Source organism: Lepisosteus platostomus, chromosome 13 (genome assembly GCF_059453375.1).
Source record: "Lepisosteus platostomus isolate fLepPlt1 chromosome 13, fLepPlt1.hap1, whole genome shotgun sequence".
NCBI classification, from domain to species: domain Eukaryota; kingdom Metazoa; phylum Chordata; class Actinopteri; order Semionotiformes; family Lepisosteidae; genus Lepisosteus; species Lepisosteus platostomus.
In genome coordinates this window covers 29,655,423-29,676,965 of record NC_142623.1, presented here as the reverse complement: position 1 = coordinate 29,676,965, position 21,543 = coordinate 29,655,423, and the positions used below count along the sequence as shown (strand labels likewise).

Below are 21,543 nucleotides of genomic sequence, written 5' to 3'. Positions count from 1 at the left end.
TAGAGCAATCTGTCCATGTATGTAAAACACTATATCAACATAAAACTAGTAACTAAACAATGAAACCTGACCTTACGTTTTACTCAGAAAGTAAGATGTTTCAGAGTTAATGTGGTAATGGAAACACACTAAAATTAATTTTGCTTCATACACCAAAGAGAATATTGGTGTTCCAGATCCAATCTTATTTTCTTTCAAATTGTTTGAAAACATTTCCAAATCCAATTACATAAAAATTTGGAAAGGCAGGAAATAAAATTGACTTTTTGCACGGAACCTCTTCCTGAAGATCTAAATTCTGTCTTTTACGTTTTAGCATTTATCTCTTAAGATATGCTTTTCTTTTAAATTTTAGTTAAGCTTCCTTTTTTATTTTAACATTTTTTTGTATATCCCTTAGCAAGTGAACTGCTAAATCGCAACTTGCTAATTTAGGTTTTTGAAAAAAGAAACCTAAACATCAGGTATATGTTACACACACCTGCATTCCTTCCTGTCCAGAAATTCCAATTCCAATGTCTGCTGCCTGAATCATGTTTACATCATTAGCACCATCCCCTAAAATTACAGAAGGAAATAAAAATAATAGATCAGTCATCAGTGGCAATTCCTGCCTTACAATTTCACTGTGACAACAAATGCTTACACATGGTAATGGTACATACAATGACAGAAAAATGGCTAATTTAACATGAAATCTTTCAGCGTTGGCATGTTTGTTGTGCTGCATCAATGCACAGGAAAAGGCTATGAAAGGGAAGGCAGTATTAGCAGGGAGACTAAGACACCATTTTTTTCACACAGAAAATCAGCTACTTACAGTGCAGTCCATAAGTATTTGGACTATGACACAATTTTTGCTGTTTTGGCTCTGTACGCCAGCATATTGGATTTGAAATCAATCAATGACAATGAGGTTAAAGTGCAGAATGTCATCTTTAATTCGAGGGTATTTATGTCTATATTGGGTGAACCATATAGGTAATTCCTTATATAGGAATCACAGCCCTTTTTAAACTTAGTACATAGTTCATTTCATGAGATCTAAAGTAATTGGACACATTAACATAATCTTAAATAAAATTTGCAATTAATGACTGCCTGAAGTCTGCGACCCATAGACATCACCAGACATTGGGAATTTTTCCTGGTGATGCTCTGCCAGGCCTGTAATTCAGCCATTTTCAGATCCTGTTTGTTTCGGGAGCTTTTTGCTTTCAGTCTTGTCTGCAGTAAGTGAAATGCATGCTCAACTGGATTCAGGTCGGGTCATTGACTTGGCCAATCAAAAACATTCCACTTTTTGGCTCTGAAAAATGCCATAGTTGCTTTAGAAGTATGTTTGGGGTCATTGTCCTGCTGCAAGGTGAAGCGCCATCCAATGAGTTTTGAAGCATTTGGTTGGATCTAAGCAGAAGCTTCTGTACACTTCAGAATTCATCCTGCTGCTGCTGTCTGCAGTCACATCATCAATAAAGATAAGTGAGCCAGTTCCACTGGAAGCCATACATGCCCAAGCCCTGACACTACCTTCACCATGTTTCACAGATGAGGTGGTATGCTTTGGATCATGAGCAGTTCTATTTTTTTTCCATATGTTTCTCTTTCCATCATTCTGGTACAGGTTATTCTTCGTCTCATCTGTCCATAAGGCTTTGTCCCAGAATTCTTGAGGCTTTATGTACTTTAGAAAACCGTAACCTGGCCTTTCTGCAGCCTTTCTTAGCAGTGGTTTGTGGTGAACCTTCCGAGATTATGCTGGTGTAATTTTCTCTTTATGGTCTTTAGTCTTTGACACATCTACTGTATGCCTACATCCTGGAGAGTGTTCCTGATCTGTTCAACAGTCAAAAAGGTTGTTTTTTTTGTCACGATTGAAAGTATTCTTCAGTCATCCACTACTTTGGTCTTCCGTGGTCTACCAGGTCGTTTGCTATTGCTGAGCTCACCAGTGCATTCTTGCTTCTTAACAACATACCAAACAGTTGATTTTGACACACCTAATGTTTTGGCTAAGGTCTCTGATTGATTTATTCTGATTTTTCAGCCTCATGATGGCCTGCTTCACTGGCATTGAAAATCCTTTGGTCCTCATGTTGAGAGACAACAGCAACAGGCCCCAGATGCAAATGCCACATCTAGAATTAACTCTAGACCTTTTGTTAGCTCTCTTGTCCATGAAATAATGATGCAACAACACACAGCACGCCAAGAAACAACTGAGCAGCAAATTGTACAATTACTTTTGGTCCCCTAAAATGGGAGGACTATGTATAAAAAGGGCTGTGATTCCTATATGGTTCACCCAATATACAGTAGATGTAAATATCCTCAAATTAAAGCTGACATTCTCCACTTTAACCTCATAGTCATTGTTTCATTTCAAATCCAATGTGCTGGAGTACAGAGCCAAAACAACAACAATTGTGTCACTGTCCAAATACTTACGGACTGCATTGTACAAGAGGCTACTGAATCTCATTGTCTCTGATGGTACATTGTGATCCTTATAAGTTAAACTGGAAAGCTAATGTGGACTAAGCTCGATGCAGAAGAAGTTGGTTCCCTATAGTTCATCTCAACATAAATCTCCCTATAGTTCATCTCAACATAAAGATCTCCATATCAACTTAAGCTTATAAATATAGGTATATGAACTTGATGGACTATGAGGACATTAAATGTTAGTAATAAATATTTTTGTAAAGTCAGGCATAAAAGTATAGAGCAATTAGTTTAGTACCTATGGCGAGGGTCATGACTTTCAACTGTTCTCGTGCCAGCTTGACCACAGAGCTCTTCTGCAGAGGAGTGGCACGACAGCAGAGCACAGAGCGGCAGCGCTGAGCCAGTTCGAGGAACTTCGTTTTGAGGTCCTCCTCAAAAACAAAGCTGAGTGTCCTGCCATCAATCACCAGGCCAAACTTGGGGTACACCTCAGCCACAGGCCTGACTGAGGTCATACCTACTCTAAATAACTCAGACTGGGAAACAGGATCATATTTCTTTACTTCCTCAATGGTGCAGTCAAGTATGGACTCACAGGCCTCCTATAGATATAAAAACAAGACAGAAAATGTCAGCATACCTTTTTATTAGACTGATACTAGAATACACACATCTTATTACTGCAAAACAAAAGCCACACCATTAGCATTATAACCTACAAAATCTATAAGATGTGTATAAAATCACTGCCATCTTGCATCATCATGATTGTGTCCATAACTAGATCATCAATAATCAATAAACACAGTCATCATGAACCATCCTGGTACAGCACAAACTGTGGAGATACTCCAAAAAAGGCAAGAGAAATGACTAAAAAAAATTTAATTTTAGGTCACAGGCAAAATTTTGAAATGTTATCACACCTATGAGTGTAGCTTACTGACAAAGTGTTTCTTCACATTTTTATTTAGGCAAACTACAACGTGTGATGCCTTTTTGCAAAGTGGTTTTGATCATGGATATGACAGAACTTATGGGCCCATGTGGAACGTGTTTTCTAGTAGTTAATGACATGCTCCACCTGTCCTTTTATGCCTGCTGAATACAAGCTCTTTTAAAATTTATTTCAATCACAAATGTGTGCACAGCAGTTTAAGGAGAGTATACTGTAGCTTTTTGACAAAACACAACCCGAATAAGCTATCATGAGTCCAGGGGACACCTGGAAATTGTGTTGTAGATATTATTGATGCCTTTTGCCCCTAACTGAATAAAATGGTAATGCTGTAATTGGTGCAAATCAAGATAACCAGCAGCTGGACAAACATCTGTTCCACGTGTCCATTATATGAACTGAAATACATGAAATAGTAACTTACAGAAATAAAAAAGTTAAAATTCTATGAATATCCACATCTAAAATAATGACCAAATGTCAACTAATTACTGCATTGTGGGCCGAGTTTGTAAGCTACAGAAATGCAGCACACTGCGATGTGCTCATAATACTTCAAGTCACAGGGACTTTGTTCAAAAGCCAGAAATACATTCCAGAAAACAATGAAAAACTAGTCATGAATTGCTGGCTATTCAGAAATTCAAGTGCACAACTGTATTTCTTCATTATAATTATAATGGAAGTATGTGGTCTTATGGAATTTAATTGTGACAGTTAGTAAAAATGATATTTAAAAAAACACACATAAAAGTCATAAAGGACAATGAGTATATCATGTGTCGCTTGACCTTTACTAATACGTAATTTTTTTCTAATGACTAAGCTTTTGGCCACATTGCAAATTTCAATTAAAAGGAAACTAGCTGAAGGCATGCAATGACTTAATACATGCATTTTACATTTGAAAAGAGCTGGGGGGGGGGTTGGGGGGGCAATTAAGTGCTCACTAACTAACAGTCAAGATTGCAAAAAATCAATGGAGGTCTGTCAAGAAAAGAAGCCAAGAGGGAAATGCACCAATTAGAATGGAAGTTTGTTCCCCCCACCTCTGCTATCAAGAAAAACAACATTTCTGCAATACCTAGGTGCTATGCTCATCATCAGCCCCATCCTGTTCTTGGCAAGATTTGTTGATATTATGGGTCTATGAAAAAATCATTAGCTTTAAAATATAAATACAAACATCAGAAAACATCAAGGTAAAAACTGGGGCCTCATGGTGGTTAGCACTGCTCAACAGCTTACAGTTCTTCAGCCAGTTTCATCCTGGGTGCCTTCTTCGTGGAGTTTGCATGTTCTCCCACTATCCACATGGATTCTAACTGGGTACTCTGGTTTTCTTCCACTTCCCACTAATATGCTGGCTAGGTCAATTGGAGTCTCAAATCTGTCCCTGTGTGCATGTGTGCACACGCCTATTTTTTTTAATTTGGAAGAGGCCCCAACAAGATTTTTATGACTCAGCTGGAAAGTGAATGCAAAAAAAGAGCACACCTCACTTTCCAGCTGGCACAGCAACTTAAGAACGACTTCCACATTAAACAAACATCCTATCTCTTGCAATCAGGTCACCCTGATGACGTGAAACTCTACAATTATCTTTGAAGAATCACTAAATTTAGGGTTAAAGGGCAATGCTTGGAATGCTGTTGTAGTGCTTGATTCCTATTCTGGTACTGAACCATACAGGAAAAATAAAGTGCATTATTTGAGACTATATTACATGAAGGACAACTGATGTCCTTGAATATTGAAGGAGAATCACCAACATTTTTGAAAAAACATTTTAAATAAGACATTAAGAAAATATTTTTTCTAAAAATACTTGCCACTAAACAGGAGGACACGTTGATTTTTTGTAGAACGTTCTTTTAGAACAGAATGCTTTCAAGCAGCCATTCAGATGTACTGTATAAGTCTCAGTGATGTGATGCTTAAAGAACAGAATGACTGAACTGGATTTAATCTGCTACTTAAATAAGACAAAAACTGCACTTGAAAATCCCTATATTTTTCTGTTAATTCTAGGTGTGGGAGGGCAATAAGAAAGAAGGTGTTCGAGAAATGTAATGACATGTAACTGGCTCCTTTGTTTTACATATCTTAAGAGAGAAAAAAATCTCTTTTGGTGAAACACCAAGCACAGAGAAATCTTGACAGCATCTCTTGAGAGTATTTGCTCATCTTGAGATGAGACTGATAAACCTGTGCTCTCTACAGAAACAGATGTAAGAATGAAAATACATAAAACTGCTCATTTTTAACAAGAGGAGGGGGCACATTCTTAGCTATGTATAAGATGCCTTGTGATTCAAGGAGACAGTCATCTTTCAATCAGTTCATAAAAGCTTCTAAAAGTATTATTGAAATCTGCCTCCTACTTTCACCGAGTCATTTCTCCACCTTTCTTAGCATGGGTCAGAAACCAGTTGCTCCTTTCTGTTTCTGACCAACTGAAATCAGAGCTTTACAGAGAATAATGAAGTTGTCTTCTTTATGCCCTCTGTAAAGTATATCATAGCTCAATAGATGGCAATACATTTTCACAGTAGAGCATGAAAGCTTATCTGTCTGTTTTTATTATGACTCTCTGCATTGCAGATGGAATTCAGCTTCCAAGTCTCTGAAGGTCTAGTACTATTGTAATGCTAATAACTGCAGTGTTGTAATTTCAGCTTCTGTCTCCTCACATGTCAATCTCTTTTATCAAATGCACAACATATTACCTGGAGGAGTTAAGTATAAAGGTGTAGGTCTAAGGGCCTGCTGTGTCTTGCCTAAAGCCTGAGTTGAAAGTTATTAATATTTGATAAATTCATACTCAATGAACTAATTTAAATTTTAATGATAGTTTCTTTTTTCTCTTTTGTGTACAGAACAAACTTCTTTGGCATTTTTGTAGGTTGTATTAGCATATCCATGAGCACATAGATTTTGACAGCAAATAAAAAATACATGTATGATGTCTATTAATATACTGCTCCAAAATGTTATTCTTCACTTAGAAAACAAGTTTACTACATGAAAGCTTTACTATAAAATATCAAGGAGATGAAATGCTACTTGTTATTCCCCGTGGCTCATACTCTTGAAAAATCCTATTGAACACACTGCTGGTTGGACTGGAGAGCAAAAAAAGTGCTAATGGTTCTTGTTATCACTGTTTTTATTCTTTAAAATTGTGTGAATTAAGAAAAAGGAGAATGAATTGATCTTTTTCTTTTGAAGTGTACCTTGCTATCTGTATTTATAGTGAAGACAATGTCCGTCTGGTCCAGTAGTTTGCAGGAATAGGCAATATTTACTGCAGTCTCCTGTTTGTCTCCTGTCAGCACCCAAATCTGTATGCCAGCTTCACGGAGGGCTTCAATAGTGTCTGGCACTCCTTCCTGTAGCCGGTCTTCAATGCCAGTGGCCCCTACAAAATGAATAGATAAAGATAATTTCGTTTAGAAACTGATCAAGGAAAAAATAACTTCCCATTTTTTCTGGTAAAAGAATGTGAAATTCAGAATAACTTCTACATTTTCCAAACTCTTCTCACCTCTGCCCTCAGTGAACAGAACTGTTTTTTTACTAGACACAAATAGAAGATTTGGTGTAGTACAGGCAATCAGCATAACACCTGGCAAAGGATTACTGGAGGCCCATGTGTTATAACCCCCAAAATGTATATGACAGAAAGAAATCATATACTGAAGGCAAATAAATTATCACAACTCTATATGGATATGGAGTGAAGAAATGCACTGCACAGGATCCTTTAACTTGCAGATTGTCAGCCTTACCAAGCAATGTAAGGTTAGTTTCCAAGTGGAGAGCAGTCTCCATTAGCAGTTCATCCTTGTTATCAATTGCTGCCTCAGCTTCCATTCTCACACTGGACCAGTCTTCGTAAGCTCTCTCGCTCAGAACCTGGGGAAGCAGAGGGAGCTTTTTCCAAAGGCACCACTTAATATAATAATAATAATAATAATAATAATAATAATAATAATAATAATAATAATAATAATAATAATAATAAAAAATCATACAGTATCTTGTTGCTAGAGGAACTTCCCCTTCTGGGTATAGCTGATCAAATACATAATTTTAATAGGTGTGGAAAGGAAAAAAGGATGTGGAAGTAATCAACCCTGACAACCAGTGCTTCTGATCCAGACAAGCCGTAAATAATCATATTTCACCCACTGATAGAGAAATAAATTTGACACTAAGGCATTGGCTTTGTATACTGTGTTGTCTGCAGTGAGCAAAAACACTTCATGTAGTAGGAGACATAGTGATGGCTACATTGATGTTTAGCAAGAGTACTGCCATCAAAAGACCTTGAGAAAGTATGGTAGCTACAGTAGCTGTAAGAAGACTAAAACTATACAATAAACACAAAATAAAAGCATGCATGGAAAAACATTGAACACCAAAAACAATCACTGTGTTCAACATCTCTCACGTTCACTGTGGTGCTGAGGAAGATGCTATTTCCCTGTGGACTACGCAACTATAATTATAAATAACTCTATAATTCCGAAGTTTTACCTTTTTAGCTATACAAAGAGTGCGTAACCCATCTTTGGCATACCAGTTGAGGTGCTTTTGTGTCTTTACAGCTATTTTTTTTAACTTCTTATGTCCATCCTGGTTTTCTGGAATAGAAAACATGAATCCATTAAACACATTCATCTTGTTTTGGGAAGACTCTCATTAATTTACAGTACACAAGCTAGTTTAAAATTATGTTTTCCTCCTGAATTAAATTATTAACCTTGAGTAAGTATAATTTGGTCAGTTCAATTCCATTCAGGCTTTTGCAGGATTTACTGTATTGCTGTGTGACCCCCACCTTCATGAAATAACTTATCGATATACCACTATTGGTAAAAATAATAGTGCATTAGATAATAATAGAACATTGGAGAAACTGCCAATACATACCAATTTGTTTTCATCACTATGCTGTTTTTGATACGAGCCCTCTACTACGAACTGTATGAAATTTAAGTTTTATGTTGGATACAAAAAAACAATAGGCACCTTGGTAAAGAACTGTTTGCTTTAAGCTGTCAAAACCAATGGGTTTTGTGGGAAAAATTAACTGGATTTGATGTTGTATTGATCTGCAGTACAATTGAAGCAATGACATCAGACAGATAACCAGAGAGAGATGTTTATAAGTATGCCAATGCTTGGGAATCTTGTGTTTTTCGACAAAGAGCTAATCTAGAGAGGATGAACAGTAAACCAGATGAAAAGCATTTTTAAATACAATATACACTGTATTTATTTTTCAGTCAAATGCTTTCTATAAAGCTAAAATGGTGACATCTCTTTCAAACTTTCAGCATGGTAAGAAAATGCTCTTACTGGTATCCATGGCAATCAATTCCTATTTTTAAAAAGAAAATTGCAGCAGGTTTGTTTCAGATCATGTTTTGACATTATGTTATCCAAGGTAGAATGGTTTTTTGATGTAAAGTTTACTGAAAACTTCATCTCTGCTTATGGACAGATCTCTTCTGTATGTCTGACTGTGATTTATTTCACTATTAGAATATAAAAATTGAGTAAAACACTAACACTACATATACTGCTTGTTATTTAATTCAGAGATCTAAACTGAACCGACTGTCCTACCTTTGAAGTTACAGTACATTCAGTGAATTCTGATTTCAAAACCTGCTTTTCATAATTGATTCATGTTAGGGAGAAGTAGCAGCCCACCACAGCAGTAATGAAACTTAATTTAGTCCTGTTGCAAACCATGTAGCCTGTAAAAAACAATATCACTATGCAAGAAAAGTTCCCTGTACCCATTAGCACAGAGCACACACAACCCCAAGTAGACTTGAATCCACTGATTGAATATAGAAGCTGTCACATGGGCAAAGGTCTAGAATTTCATTGATTGAATGGAGGTGCTATATTTAATGGAAAGGCTGTCAAACACATATTGATTTTCTTTTATCAGTTCCCTGAAAAAACAATATGTTGCTGGACCGCAGAAGTTTCATTTCATATTAGCCTGGGGGAAAAAAAATAGCAGATACCCTATTGAAGACTATCATCAAGGGCAATTTTAACACAGTCTAGACATTTACCTCTGGATGTGCAGTCCAGCAAATCCATGATGACAGAGTCTGCACCTTTAGTATACAAAACTACATCCTCGGTGACTGGGTGCCTGACCAGCACAGACATCCTCTTTCTGGTGGAGTCGAAGGCCAGCGTATGCAGGACTTCAAAAGTGAGGATGGTGCCCTGAGGCAGTTTGACGATCACCTGGTCAGGGGTCCGAGAAAGCAAGGTGAAGCCATAGGCCTTGGCGGCGTACACTAACGCTGCTTCATCTGGGCTCTCAGCCTCGTAGCAAAGGTCTCCTACGTCTCTCTCCGCAGGCCTGTCTCTCGCCATCACTGCATCCACTTCTCCCCTGCCGTCTTCGCTAGCTTTGCTGCTCAGGCCACTGTCCCTCGAGCTGGCAGAGCCACTAGAGCTTCTGTCTTCAACCCCGATGTCCTCATTCACTGAGGCCCCAGAACTCGAGGGACTGACCTTGTTCGTCCCACTGCTTTTTCCTGACAGGGACTGGAGGGAGGCTATGACTTGACTTAACCGCTCTGATTTTAGTTTCTTCAGGAAGCTTTGCAATGCCTCAAGGGAGCTCAGGGAAGGTGTTTTTTTGAGTGGACCATTTACCTGCAGATATAAAGGTGCTCATATTATTCCAAATTAAAGGAGAATTAGAAAAGGATGACTAATACTGACAATGTGGCACTGGATAAATATAATGTGTTCTCTGAGGCTTATAAAAAATCCTCAGTTATGAAGCATTTTTAAGTTTCAGTGTAGTTTTATGTACCAACACCTGGAAAATCTTAGAATAAAGTAAATTGGGTGAAAGAGCAGATGCAGATAATTCATCCATCAACTTTCTAACCACTTAGACATGTGTTTCTTAACATACAGTATAGACACAGACATACACACACACTAGGACCAATTTTTACTGAAGTCAATCAACATACTGTACCACTATGTTTTTAGACTGTAGGAGGAAACCAGAGAACTCAGAGGATAACCACGAGAATACAGGGAGAACATACAAACTCCACACAGATAGCATCCCAGGGCCCCAGAGCTGCAAGGTTAACCACTGAACCACAGTGCTGCTCGGTGCAGATCTTCATATAAACTAACTGCATTTTATAAAGTTAAACAATCAATATTTAACCTGTCTATAAATTAGAGTGATTGTACCATCAATATGGAGATTTGCTAATCACCTTTCATAAAGAAGTTTTTAAAGTTGTGAAATTTGGAGATTAAATTAAGAAATAGCAAAAAGGTGTGCAGGTTACTGGACAGGACAAAATTTTTTAATAATGTTACCACAAAACTAAAGAATATTAATAAGAGTGGCCCCTCAAGGATCCTAGGTCCAGTGATGCTTTCAATTTGTCTAAACTGCCGGGAAAGCAGTGTAATGTGCACAGGTATGAAGTAGACATACTGTAAATGTATACAACATTTACTGTACCATCCTTGTGAGTTTTTGGGTTATAATAATTTGACACAATTTAAACGAATAAAAATAAAGTTGACACAAAAATTAGGATGAAACTCAGAAAAGATGAAAGTATCCTTTTTCGCTTCTTTTCATAATTAGACAGCACTGAACCACAGTGATATATCATTACAACAGATGAATGAATTTACCTAACTAAGGCTGTGATTAGGTCCTTCCTTATCATGTAGCAATCGTAGTTATTATATATTGGCTAAAGTTGGATTTATATTTAGGGTGTTGCACTTCATTCTTAGATTTAGGGCTGGGATTAGAAAGAAAGTTCTGAAACAGTACTGTATATCTTTTGAATTATAGGAATGTAGTATATAATTTGATTATATATAGAAAGTTATGCAAATACGTTTTAACCTGTGATTATCATCATTCTAATCTATATAAAATGTTGAATTGCCTGAAACACAGGTTATTGGTAATATATAATTTATTTTGCATTTTAAATATGTACATGAAAATGCTGCAGATTAATCTTGTTTTTTAAGATTTAGTTATGCATATGGCCTACATTATTAAAACATGAAGCAGAAAAGTGACTATGGAAATTCTGCCCAGAGTCAATTAAATAAGTTACCAAACTTTATCTAAATATATAATCTGTGAAAGACTAAAGTGCCTACGTTTTCACATTTTGTTACATATGTATGCTATCAATCCTCAGGACTTTGATGAAAATCAATAAATTGCATTTTATTGTCCTGTTCTAGTACAATTTGCAAAACTATGCAATTGGTAAGAAACTTAAAATCCACTCTTTGGAGATGTTTTCTGCTGGCAACTGTGACTGCACAAATTTGCTTGAAGATTCTCACCTTAAGTCCTGATATACTCCAGCTACTTACAGTATTCATCACTTTAAATTTCTCTACTCAGTAAGAATAAACAGAAGAAAGCTCCACATATGTATGTTTAATTTTTTCTTTCTACATTTCAGCATTGGCTCAACCTCTGCTTGTTCCCTTGCAGTTTGCATGCTGACACAGCACCCTTTTCAAAGCTTATGAAATAAATCATGCAAGAGACGTAAAACAATCTGGCACTAGTAATATAATTTAATAAACTAAATGGTTTGTGTGGTTAGGAGAAGAAGTTTATTTTATACCAACTCTAATCATCTACTGTCTTGGAATGATCTAATGTCATTGCCTTGTGCTTGGTAGGCAACTATTTTAAAATCTTAAATGGACTCATATTCATGTCAGTGACTTTTTCTTTAAACTGCAACTCTTTCTGAAATGCCAAATGCCTTTTATTACAGCAATTTATAAATTAAATAACAAAATAATTTTCTGTCTTTTTCTTCCCTATGACTCCAATAAATGATACACAATCATCGTGGTCTCTGTCTTCATTAACATTTCAGACATAACCTGAATACACTTGCTGATGGCACAAGTACTGAACTGAAGATATGAAGATGAGCTCATTATATGATCGCTAATTTTTTTTAAAAATGTAGCAGCTAGACTTAAGGTGAAAAAACTCAACTTTAACCTCAGGTCTCTCATCTGACAGAATCGACATTATTAGTTCTCGACGGCAATAGCCACAAATTTTATTAGTTAGTGTATAGTCAGTCAGTTTTTGACTGGGTAGATAATTCAAGTGAAAACTGAAAACACTGTTATTATACTGTAGCTCTGCAACAGCCTACCAAAGCATGAACCAAACTGGAAGATATACTATACAGTATGTCACTGTTCTGTACACATAAAGTCAAAGTAAGGTATTGATAAAAATATGGTACTGTGCTAAAAGAATGTTTTTTACAAGGGAAAATAATTTTTGAAATCTTAAGCCTGATCAGAACTTGAGCAGTGCAATTCTGATTATCTTAATTTTAGATTTGATTAAACTGATGCAATGCAATCATGAATGAACTATAATCAAAGTAATAAGATTGACTGTAATTATTTCCTAAGCTTTGGACGCTGTCAGAATTAAGTGGATGGGATCAAATGATCCTTGGCATTAATTAATTTCATGTACAACCTAGATAAGTGTAATCAGTGAACATTAGCTAGGACCTACACTGGGTCATCAATTGCCTGGCAAAGCTTTCTGCATATGCATATGAAAATTAATAATAATATGTTTGACAAGTATTTGTCCCACTTAAAACTGAGCCAAATAAAAACATTAAAAGGTAGAAGAGCTCTCAAAATGTTTATCATAATAAAATATATGAATGGCCAGTTGCTATCTTCCTAGATAAAGGTGTTTTATATGATTTGCTTTTATGTATAATTTTTTAGCATTGTTCTTTGACTCCTTCAGCAAGGCAGCCTGCATATCTGAATTTTTCTCTTCAATGCAGCCATACAGCCCTGAATCATGAAGTATGTCTTAGTACGTCTCATCATAAGCACATGGGGGTGGGGTGGGGGAGTGAACACACACAAAAAAATAATTTCTGAAGAAATGATCTGATGATTGTACTGGGATCAACTTGGAATGAGCTGTACTCACAAAAGCAATTTCTTAGGATTACCACAATTCTTTAGTGCAAAGTAAAGCCCACAGCCCATACTCAATCCTTGAGGCTCATGAGGTCAGAGCTTATCCTGGTTTCTGTAGCATTAAGTAGACTGAGAGTACGTGACTCCCCCTTGAATAAGACGCTAGGATGTTGAAGGATAAGCCCTGGCAATGCTGGTTTATGTATGTGTAGCAGAGTGGACTTGAGAGTTGCTCAAGATCTTTTCTCAGGGATACACCAGCCTTCAGCAGGGACTCCAACCCACAACCTTCAAGTTGACAGTGATAATCATTACTCTACAGCGTATGTGTTAAATTGATCTGACTAATTATCAAGTTCAAGAAAAGAGGGGCTTGTTGTTGCATACAGAAGCTCTCCTATGGAATTTGGATTGGAAGGGCTGCAAGATGAGTAGCTGTGTTTAGGGTGTGCATGAGTAATTACTCACCCTGCGTCTTGGTACTGTTCCTGTAGAAACCACCACTGTGTTACAGATGGCTAATGCCAGGAAAAAGTCAAAGTAGGAGGCGCTGTCAGAGCTGTGACCATGTTTGCACCATGCCTCCATTTGGCTGTCTGTCTCCCATACAATCTTCAACAGCTTCCTGTCAGGGATGACATCCTTTTCCTGTAGGGAAAAAGCAATCAGAAGTGAATGTGTGCTCTCAGTCTGGAATGTGTAATGTACAGTATGCACAGTATAAACCAAAACAGTTTTATTTTGATTTTGTGGAATCATCAAAATAGGTCCTACAAGGACATTGTCTTCATGTGATGTTTTAATGAAGGCATTACAATTAAAAACAACCAGGTAAAAATGATGCAAAAAAACCATAAACATTTCATAGTCACAGTCACCTAGTCAGCATGAGGGTAAAAAGTCATAGGTCAATTTTCAGGATAAATAGACTCTATTCTAAAGGCAGTTTTAAAGGGATGAGAGGCGAGATTTTTCATCATGTTGTTTTTTACTTTAAAAGATATAAGACAGTGACATAACAGATAAACAGAATTATAGATTAAACTGAGCCAGAGAATCAAAACAGTGATAAATGGGTCTTTCAATTATATGAAATGGGATTTTTTTTCTAAGTTTGCCATTCACCCACAAAGATTTTAATACCACCATCCTCATCAACATTTCTTCCTAACACCCTTCCAATAATTGTCTCCTTTCAAATTACATACCGTAATTCTTAACAAAGCCATTATGGATTTTTTTTAAGAAGAAGGATTACGAAAGTAAAAGAGGGCTGCAATTTTTCTTTGGGTCAACATTTTTTTTTTACTTTTCTCCATTGTAACAAGACTGCCGTCGGACTGACAGATAAAATTCCACCGGGTCTAGTTTTCTTATTATTTGCTCCATTAATCTGTTGAGTACAGATGTTGGCAATTTATTTTATTCATGTTGCCTCCTGCTGTCACAGCTGTTTTATAAATTGTGCCAAGGCGACATCACATGGGATTAGAGAACAGGTGGAATGGAGTGCAGTACAATGGAGAGCAAGCCAGAGTACAAACCCTATTGAGCAGACGCTTACAGACAGAAGATGCCCCCAAATCAAAAACTGCACTGTGTGACACGTGTACTAGGTTTTACTCAGTGATACTGGATTGCTCCCTTTGCTCAAGTACAGCCCAGTGATAATTGGAATTTAAGGCGTATTACTCACACTATGAACAAACCAAGTTAGAAGGGTCACCAACATACTTTTGTGGAATTACAGTTAATTAAGCTACAGATTGTGTCTTAGAAAAACAAAGCTTCGAAGATGGCAATTCAACATGTTGTCACACTGAAAAACACAGTAAAAGAGTGCACTTTATCAGGCGCATGCCATTTTTATATTTCTTCTACATCTTCAAGAAATTGTGGTACTATCATGATGAGCTATCGAAGAAAAAACAACAAAGTAATTAAATTTAGAGGGTTATGAAGAACTACTGTTTACTTGCCAGACTAAATGATTAATTACATTGTTTAACACGAAATTGTCTACAGACACCGACAGTGATGAAGAAGAAAATGAGAGAGACAAGACGCATTGTTTGATGTGTACTGAATTTCTAGTCAGATTTTTGAATTAATTGAATTCAACTTTATTGCCTCTAAGGGTATTTGTCTTGCACATCCAGAGCACATAATATATATTACAGTAATACGATAAATGAACCTCAAGAACTTCCTATTTATTTTCAGAAGCTTTCAGCTAAAACAGCAGAGGGACACCATATAAAGCCATATAAAGCCAATGTGAACATAAAATGGTACTAAATATACCACAGCATTTTTTACTTTAGATACAACACTTTAAGAAACAGATTTGAATGTACTGCAACTATTTTGTTTTGTCTTTACACCCTAGAAATAATAACTAGGGTACCAGTGAACTTAAGAACTAAATACCAGTGAACTGGATGTTAAACCCTTTATGGGAAGTTGGGCATTTAAAGTCCTGCTAGTTGCAAAAGTCTATGAACTCTGACTCTGGGCTTCAAAGAGCAGGAAGGGAAGGTTTGTCAGTGAACAATGACATTAGACTGCATAATAGAGGTGGGCACGTGCCCTAGTTAATCTCCCAAAGAGCTAGATGTGAATAGTGGCCAACCATATATGAGCACTTCTTATGTTACTATACACACAAACATAACTTCAGGGCATATAAGCTTAAGTGAAATAGCTCTTTCCTTAGGAACTAGAACACAGTTGCACAACTGCACAGATTTGTTTCTATCACAGTCACAAGGTTGCATTCAGAGTTTCTTTAGCACCTACCCTCAGACACATGCATATAGAAAGATGACTATTCATAGCAGAGAATCAAGAAAATTGAAGCTGCCATGACAATAACACATTTGTTATCTTTGTGGTAACTGACTGTAATGACGGATCAATGGACTGCGTTTTGTTTCCTCAGCATGCCCATATGGCAAACAAAAGCTTGCAGCCATCTTTATTGGTGGCAGAAAAAGTGCTAGACCATATGGAGGCCAGTCTGAATGGATCAGTATCAGGAAGAGTGCTCCACTGTCAGCACACCCAGGAAATTGTTACTCTGGCACAGGCTAGTTGTTTCGACAAACCCTGGACAGAACAGAAGCTCGGCAGGCTGGGTAGCAGTTGTCTGCAGTGCTTTAAATGGCCAGAACATGGAAATGGTACACTTTTCCTCTCCTGCTGGACAGTGACAACATCAAGCTGTCACCCCCTAGCACTCAAAGCCTCTTTTTTCAGCCTTTTAAACAGGTGCTCTGCCTGTCTCAAAAAACAAAATCGGCACAACGCAGCCTAGGGAGCACTGATCCAACCTGGAGATCAAATCTGTGCAGCATTTTCTTTCCAACAGTTTTCGCAGTTACAAGGAGTATTTTAATGTTGCAAAACCTTTGACATTTTTTCTTTTACTTGTGAGACATACTGTGATCAGAAAAAACTGTATGTACCAATAATTTGTAGAGAACAGATGGGCGTTTTCACCTGATGCTGCCTGGGCCTGATTTGCTGTGTTGGTCTCATAATTACATTAAATACAATCTCTGCTTTATATGAATAAGAAATAATTTTACTGATTTCACCCCTGACCAGTGCAAATCCATCAGAAATTTGCACCTTATAGTTTGAACCACAGAAGGATAGAAAAATGTGGGGCAGTCCTGTTAGAATCAATATACTGTATCTCAAACCCCCCAAAATTCCTACAAATCTTTCTTGTTCTTGAATAAAATTGAGGTTAATGATGATAAAGTTCAAGCTTGCTTTCTGCCTTGCCAGAAGACATAATGTTTCCAAAAACTAAACAAAGACCCATGTACAGTGCATAGGGAATCTTCTGGTTTGTGTAACCGAACTTATCCCTGTAGCCAAATGTCATTGCAATCAGTCAGTGTTTTCTGCTTCATAGCCACAATGTAATCAGCTTAGCCAGATAAATGCCCAACAGCCAGGGCATCCCACCAGACAGATACAAACAGCATTTTCCTGTTTCCCTGCTCTCCTGTCAGACTAACCTCGTGCATTTTTTTAAATCCATTTTCCAACACTGCAATTTTCAAAAAGAAAACAGAAGAAGACAAGGTTGCCATTTCAGTGCCCTGGAGAAGAAAGTAACATCTCTGTTCTACAAGTACAATTTGAATCACAGCAACAAGCTAAGGGCATGGAAAGATTGTAAATTTTGCCTCGTACTGCAGAACAAAAATTAAACACTTTTCTTAAAATTACTTACTGTGTGAGTTACTTGTATCACCGCTGAACTAAAATTACTTGGTTAGACATTGTGATGCTTAATGCAACACACCCTCCTTGATCCAATTGTGAACAGTACAGAACATCTAATATTGATTGTGGCAACATGACACTGGTCTCTTATACCATTTTATTAAGAGCTCTGGGTTTTAGGCAACTTTTGGTGACAAAGATATAGAACAATACGCATGTAATGGCTCATATTTTCTTGGATAGCTGCAAAAAGCATGACTTCCATTTTCCATTATTTACCTCTTAAAATGCTTAGGCTTCACTCATAAGATCTGTCAGTGTAACTTAAGATAAAGGAACATTTATATCAGCACAATCTCAGTTGAAGTGACAGTCAGAACAGTGAACACAAGTCATCAGGTCATTACAAAAACAAAAACCATTTCACAAACTATACAACAGCTTGTGTCAATTAAAACATATGTAGGCCAATTCTATCTAGAATATGCTAATATGTCCATCCATCCACTTTCTAACAGCCTTATCCAATACAGGGTTAGGGTTGGGGGGGTGCTGGAGCCTATCCTGGAAAGCAATTGGAATGAGTATGTCCTGGATAAGATGCCAGCTCATCGCAGGGCACACTCACACCAGGGCCAGTTTTCTCAGAAGTCAATTAACCTACCAGTATGTCTTTGGATTATGGGAGGAAACTGGAATTCCTGGAGGAAACCCATGCAAACATGGGCAGAACATCCAAATTCCACATAGTGTAGATAAGACCCCAGGAAATGAATCCAGGGCCCCAGCCAGCACTGCGAGGAACCAATGCTAACCACTGTGCTACCATGCCATCCATATGCTGATATTTTTCCTTGCTAAAATATAAGGAATCCCCAGTCAAATGAATAGAACCTTACCATCATGCAACCTCAATGCCAATAGGTCTCTATAGAATTGAGAATTGAGAATATACTCACAAGTGGACTGCTGAAAGCCACTTCACTGTCCATGCGCCCTGCTGACTTCCTTTTAGTTTGACCACCATAACAGGCCTTGGCACTATGCCATCTTCTAAGCCCTTTGGTGCCCTGGCTCCTGAGGTTAGGCCTGAGTCGAGACCTGACTTGTCTGTGGACATAAGACAAGTCTTCCTCATCTGAATCCAGTTCTCCATGGGCTGCAAGGCGTATTGCTATTTAAAACATAAGAAAAATTACAAATGAGAGGTTATTCAGTCTTGCTATGTCATAACTGGGGAACACATAGGCACATAAATAAAATTTCTGTGTGTATTCTGGTTTGAGCTGCTGACTTCAGCATGGCTTTCAGTGGGTGACACAGTGGAAGAAATAAGAGAACTTCATAAGAGGACTTTTAGTAACTGCACTACAGAGCAGTATATTGAGCTGCTTTTACTTGCATATCCCATACTAAAGAGGGGAACTATTCAGTTATGATATGTTCATTGCATTTTACAAAATACTAAATAAAAGTTAGAACAAATGTTTCAGAGATCCATTTATCATAGAACTGTGATGAAAAGGCATACTAAGGTTTCTACTTAAAGATTACATGTAAAATTTGAAAAGCCTCAGTACATGATTACTTGCAATGAAAAGACAAAAAAAAACAATTCTGACTTTTATTTTCTAATGTGTCTGATGAGTCATGAGTTAAAAATAAACACATGATCCATCCATTTTCTATCCACTCCTTCCAATTCAGGGGACCTAGGGCTTATTCTTGCAAGCAACAGGTGCAAAGCAGGGTACAAACTAGACAGGATATCTGTCTGTTGCAAGGAAGAAACACAGACACAGAATTTTTCCAGGAGCCAATTTACCTACCAGTATGTCTTTGGACTATAGGAAGAAACCAGAGCACCTGGAAAAAAAACCATGGGAACACAAGGAGAAGACACACACTCCCCACATATAGTACCCCATGACTGGAATTGAACCCAGAACCCCAAAGCTGCAACGGAGCAAGGCTAACCACTGTGCCTTATTCAAATAATGAAGTATTCACCATTTTCCTGATGGCAGTACTCTGTGCCCATAATGCTGCAGCGCCTGAAAACCATCTTGTTCTCCGTGAGTGTCCCTGTCTTGTCCGAGAAGAGGTACTGTATCTGCCCCAGGTCTTCGGTGATGTTGAGGGCCCGACACTGCAGGCGCAGGTCCAACTCCTCATCATAGAGGTCAATATCATTGCTAAGAAAGAAGATTTGACCCACTTTCACAAGTTCAATAGACACGTAGAGAGAGATTGGAATCAACACCTGGAATGTTAGATGAAAAAAACAGGAAAAAGCACTTAAAATACATTCAGCTGACCATGAGAATTTTGTTTACCTCTGTTGTTTCCTATTCACTGTGAAATCGGAAGACATTTCTTCAGGAAAGCAAGAAAAGATGTACTCTGAGACTAATAAGACTTTCCCATTCATAGCCCAAAATGTAAAACATTTTATGACAATAAGTTTTGAAAAATAAGCTTTTCTATAGATTTCAGCTCCTCTTGTTTGAATGCTTGTTTGAATACTTTGTACAAGCAGAACAAAATGTCACAATGTGCATGAATCGTCCAGTATGCTCAGAATTTCAGAACAGAGCTGAAATGGTGATTTCATTTCAAAATAAAAAAATATATATAAATACCATTTCCCAACAGAACTTACTTGCAGCAAAATGATCATTGTGAAGAAAATGTAGAATCCTGCCAAAGATGGTGAGATGTACTCCCCATTTATGTCTGGAATATCAAATGGAGGCTGGATCTGAAAATTCTGCAGCCACCTTGTGTGACCTGAGGATGGAGAAAAAGGCGAGATTAACTCCTGTTTCTTCTTTGTTATTAAAAAACAGGTTGAGATGGGGATGAGTTAAAATGTCATATAATTGCAATAAAGCTCTGTACTCTCTTGTGTATAGGTTATAGGTCATTAATCATAATTCAGTAACACTGTGTCAGTGCCTTACCTATTGCTCCTGTAAGGCACATAAAAAACAGAAGTCCAACACTGCACAGCACATCAGTGTTCAGTCTTCTCTCCAGCTTGCTGCGTTTGTATCTGGGACCATTGTTATTTAGCATGGCCTTGGTTTCATGACCTACAGCACCAATTAACATCATTAATCAATGATTGCGACTGTTTTTTGTTAAATGAATACTCATATAGCTTTGCATCTTTCTCTTATTTACTGTACAACAATTAATGGAATACTGTATATATTATTTAACACTTAAGTTATAATGTATACAGTGCCTTGCGAAAGTATTCGGCCCCCTTGAACTTTTCAACCTTTTGCCACATTTCAGGCTTCAAACATAAAGATATAAATTTTTTATTTTATGTGAAGAATCACCAACAAGTGGGACACAATTGTGAAGTGGAACGAAATCTATTGGATTTTTGAAACTTTTTTAACTAATAAAAAAATGAAAAGTGGGGCGTGCAAAATTATTCGGCCCCCTTGCGTTAATACTTTGTAGAGCCACCTTTTGCTGCGATTACAGCTGCAAGTCGCTTGGGGTATGTCTCTATCAGTTTTGCACATCGAGAGACTGAAATTCTTGCCCATTCTTCCTTGCAAAACAGCTCGAGCTCAGTGAGGTTGGATGGAGAGCGTTTGTGAACAGCAGTTTTCAGCTCTTTCCACAGATTCTCGATTGGATTCAGGTCTGGACTTTGACTTGGCCATTCAAACACCTGGATACGTTTATTTGTGAACCATTCCTTTGTAGATTTTGCTGTATGTTTGGGATCATTGTCTTGTTGGAAGATAAATCTCCGTCCCAGTTTCAGGTCTTTTGCAGACTCCAACAGGTTTTCATCCAGAATGGTCCTGTATTTGGCTGCATCCATC

The 21,543-nt window shown here is 37.4% G+C and overlaps 1 protein-coding gene across 2 annotated transcripts in view; it reads right to left on the bottom strand.

The window, feature by feature from the left end:
- Positions 1-21,543, bottom strand: part of atp10b (ATPase phospholipid transporting 10B) — a 49,652-nt gene that overhangs the window by 8,468 nt on the left and 19,641 nt on the right. The window contains exons 5-15 of one of the 2 annotated variants that reach the window (XM_088604055.1): positions 20,656-20,787; positions 20,355-20,482; positions 19,703-19,955; positions 18,652-18,866; positions 13,919-14,098; positions 9,508-10,105; positions 7,949-8,055; positions 7,198-7,324; positions 6,643-6,827; positions 2,744-3,050; positions 482-558 (exon numbers count right to left, since the gene is read on the bottom strand). In XM_088604055.1, coding sequence (XP_088460181.1) covers positions 482-558; positions 2,744-3,050; positions 6,643-6,827; positions 7,198-7,324; positions 7,949-8,055; positions 9,508-10,105; positions 13,919-14,098; positions 18,652-18,866; positions 19,703-19,955; positions 20,355-20,482; positions 20,656-20,787 — 2,309 coding nt within the window. The remainder of the gene's footprint in view (positions 1-481; positions 559-2,743; positions 3,051-6,642; positions 6,828-7,197; positions 7,325-7,948; positions 8,056-9,507; positions 10,106-13,918; positions 14,099-18,651; positions 18,867-19,702; positions 19,956-20,354; positions 20,483-20,655; positions 20,788-21,543) is intronic. The other variant, XM_088604056.1, reaches the window with a different exon arrangement.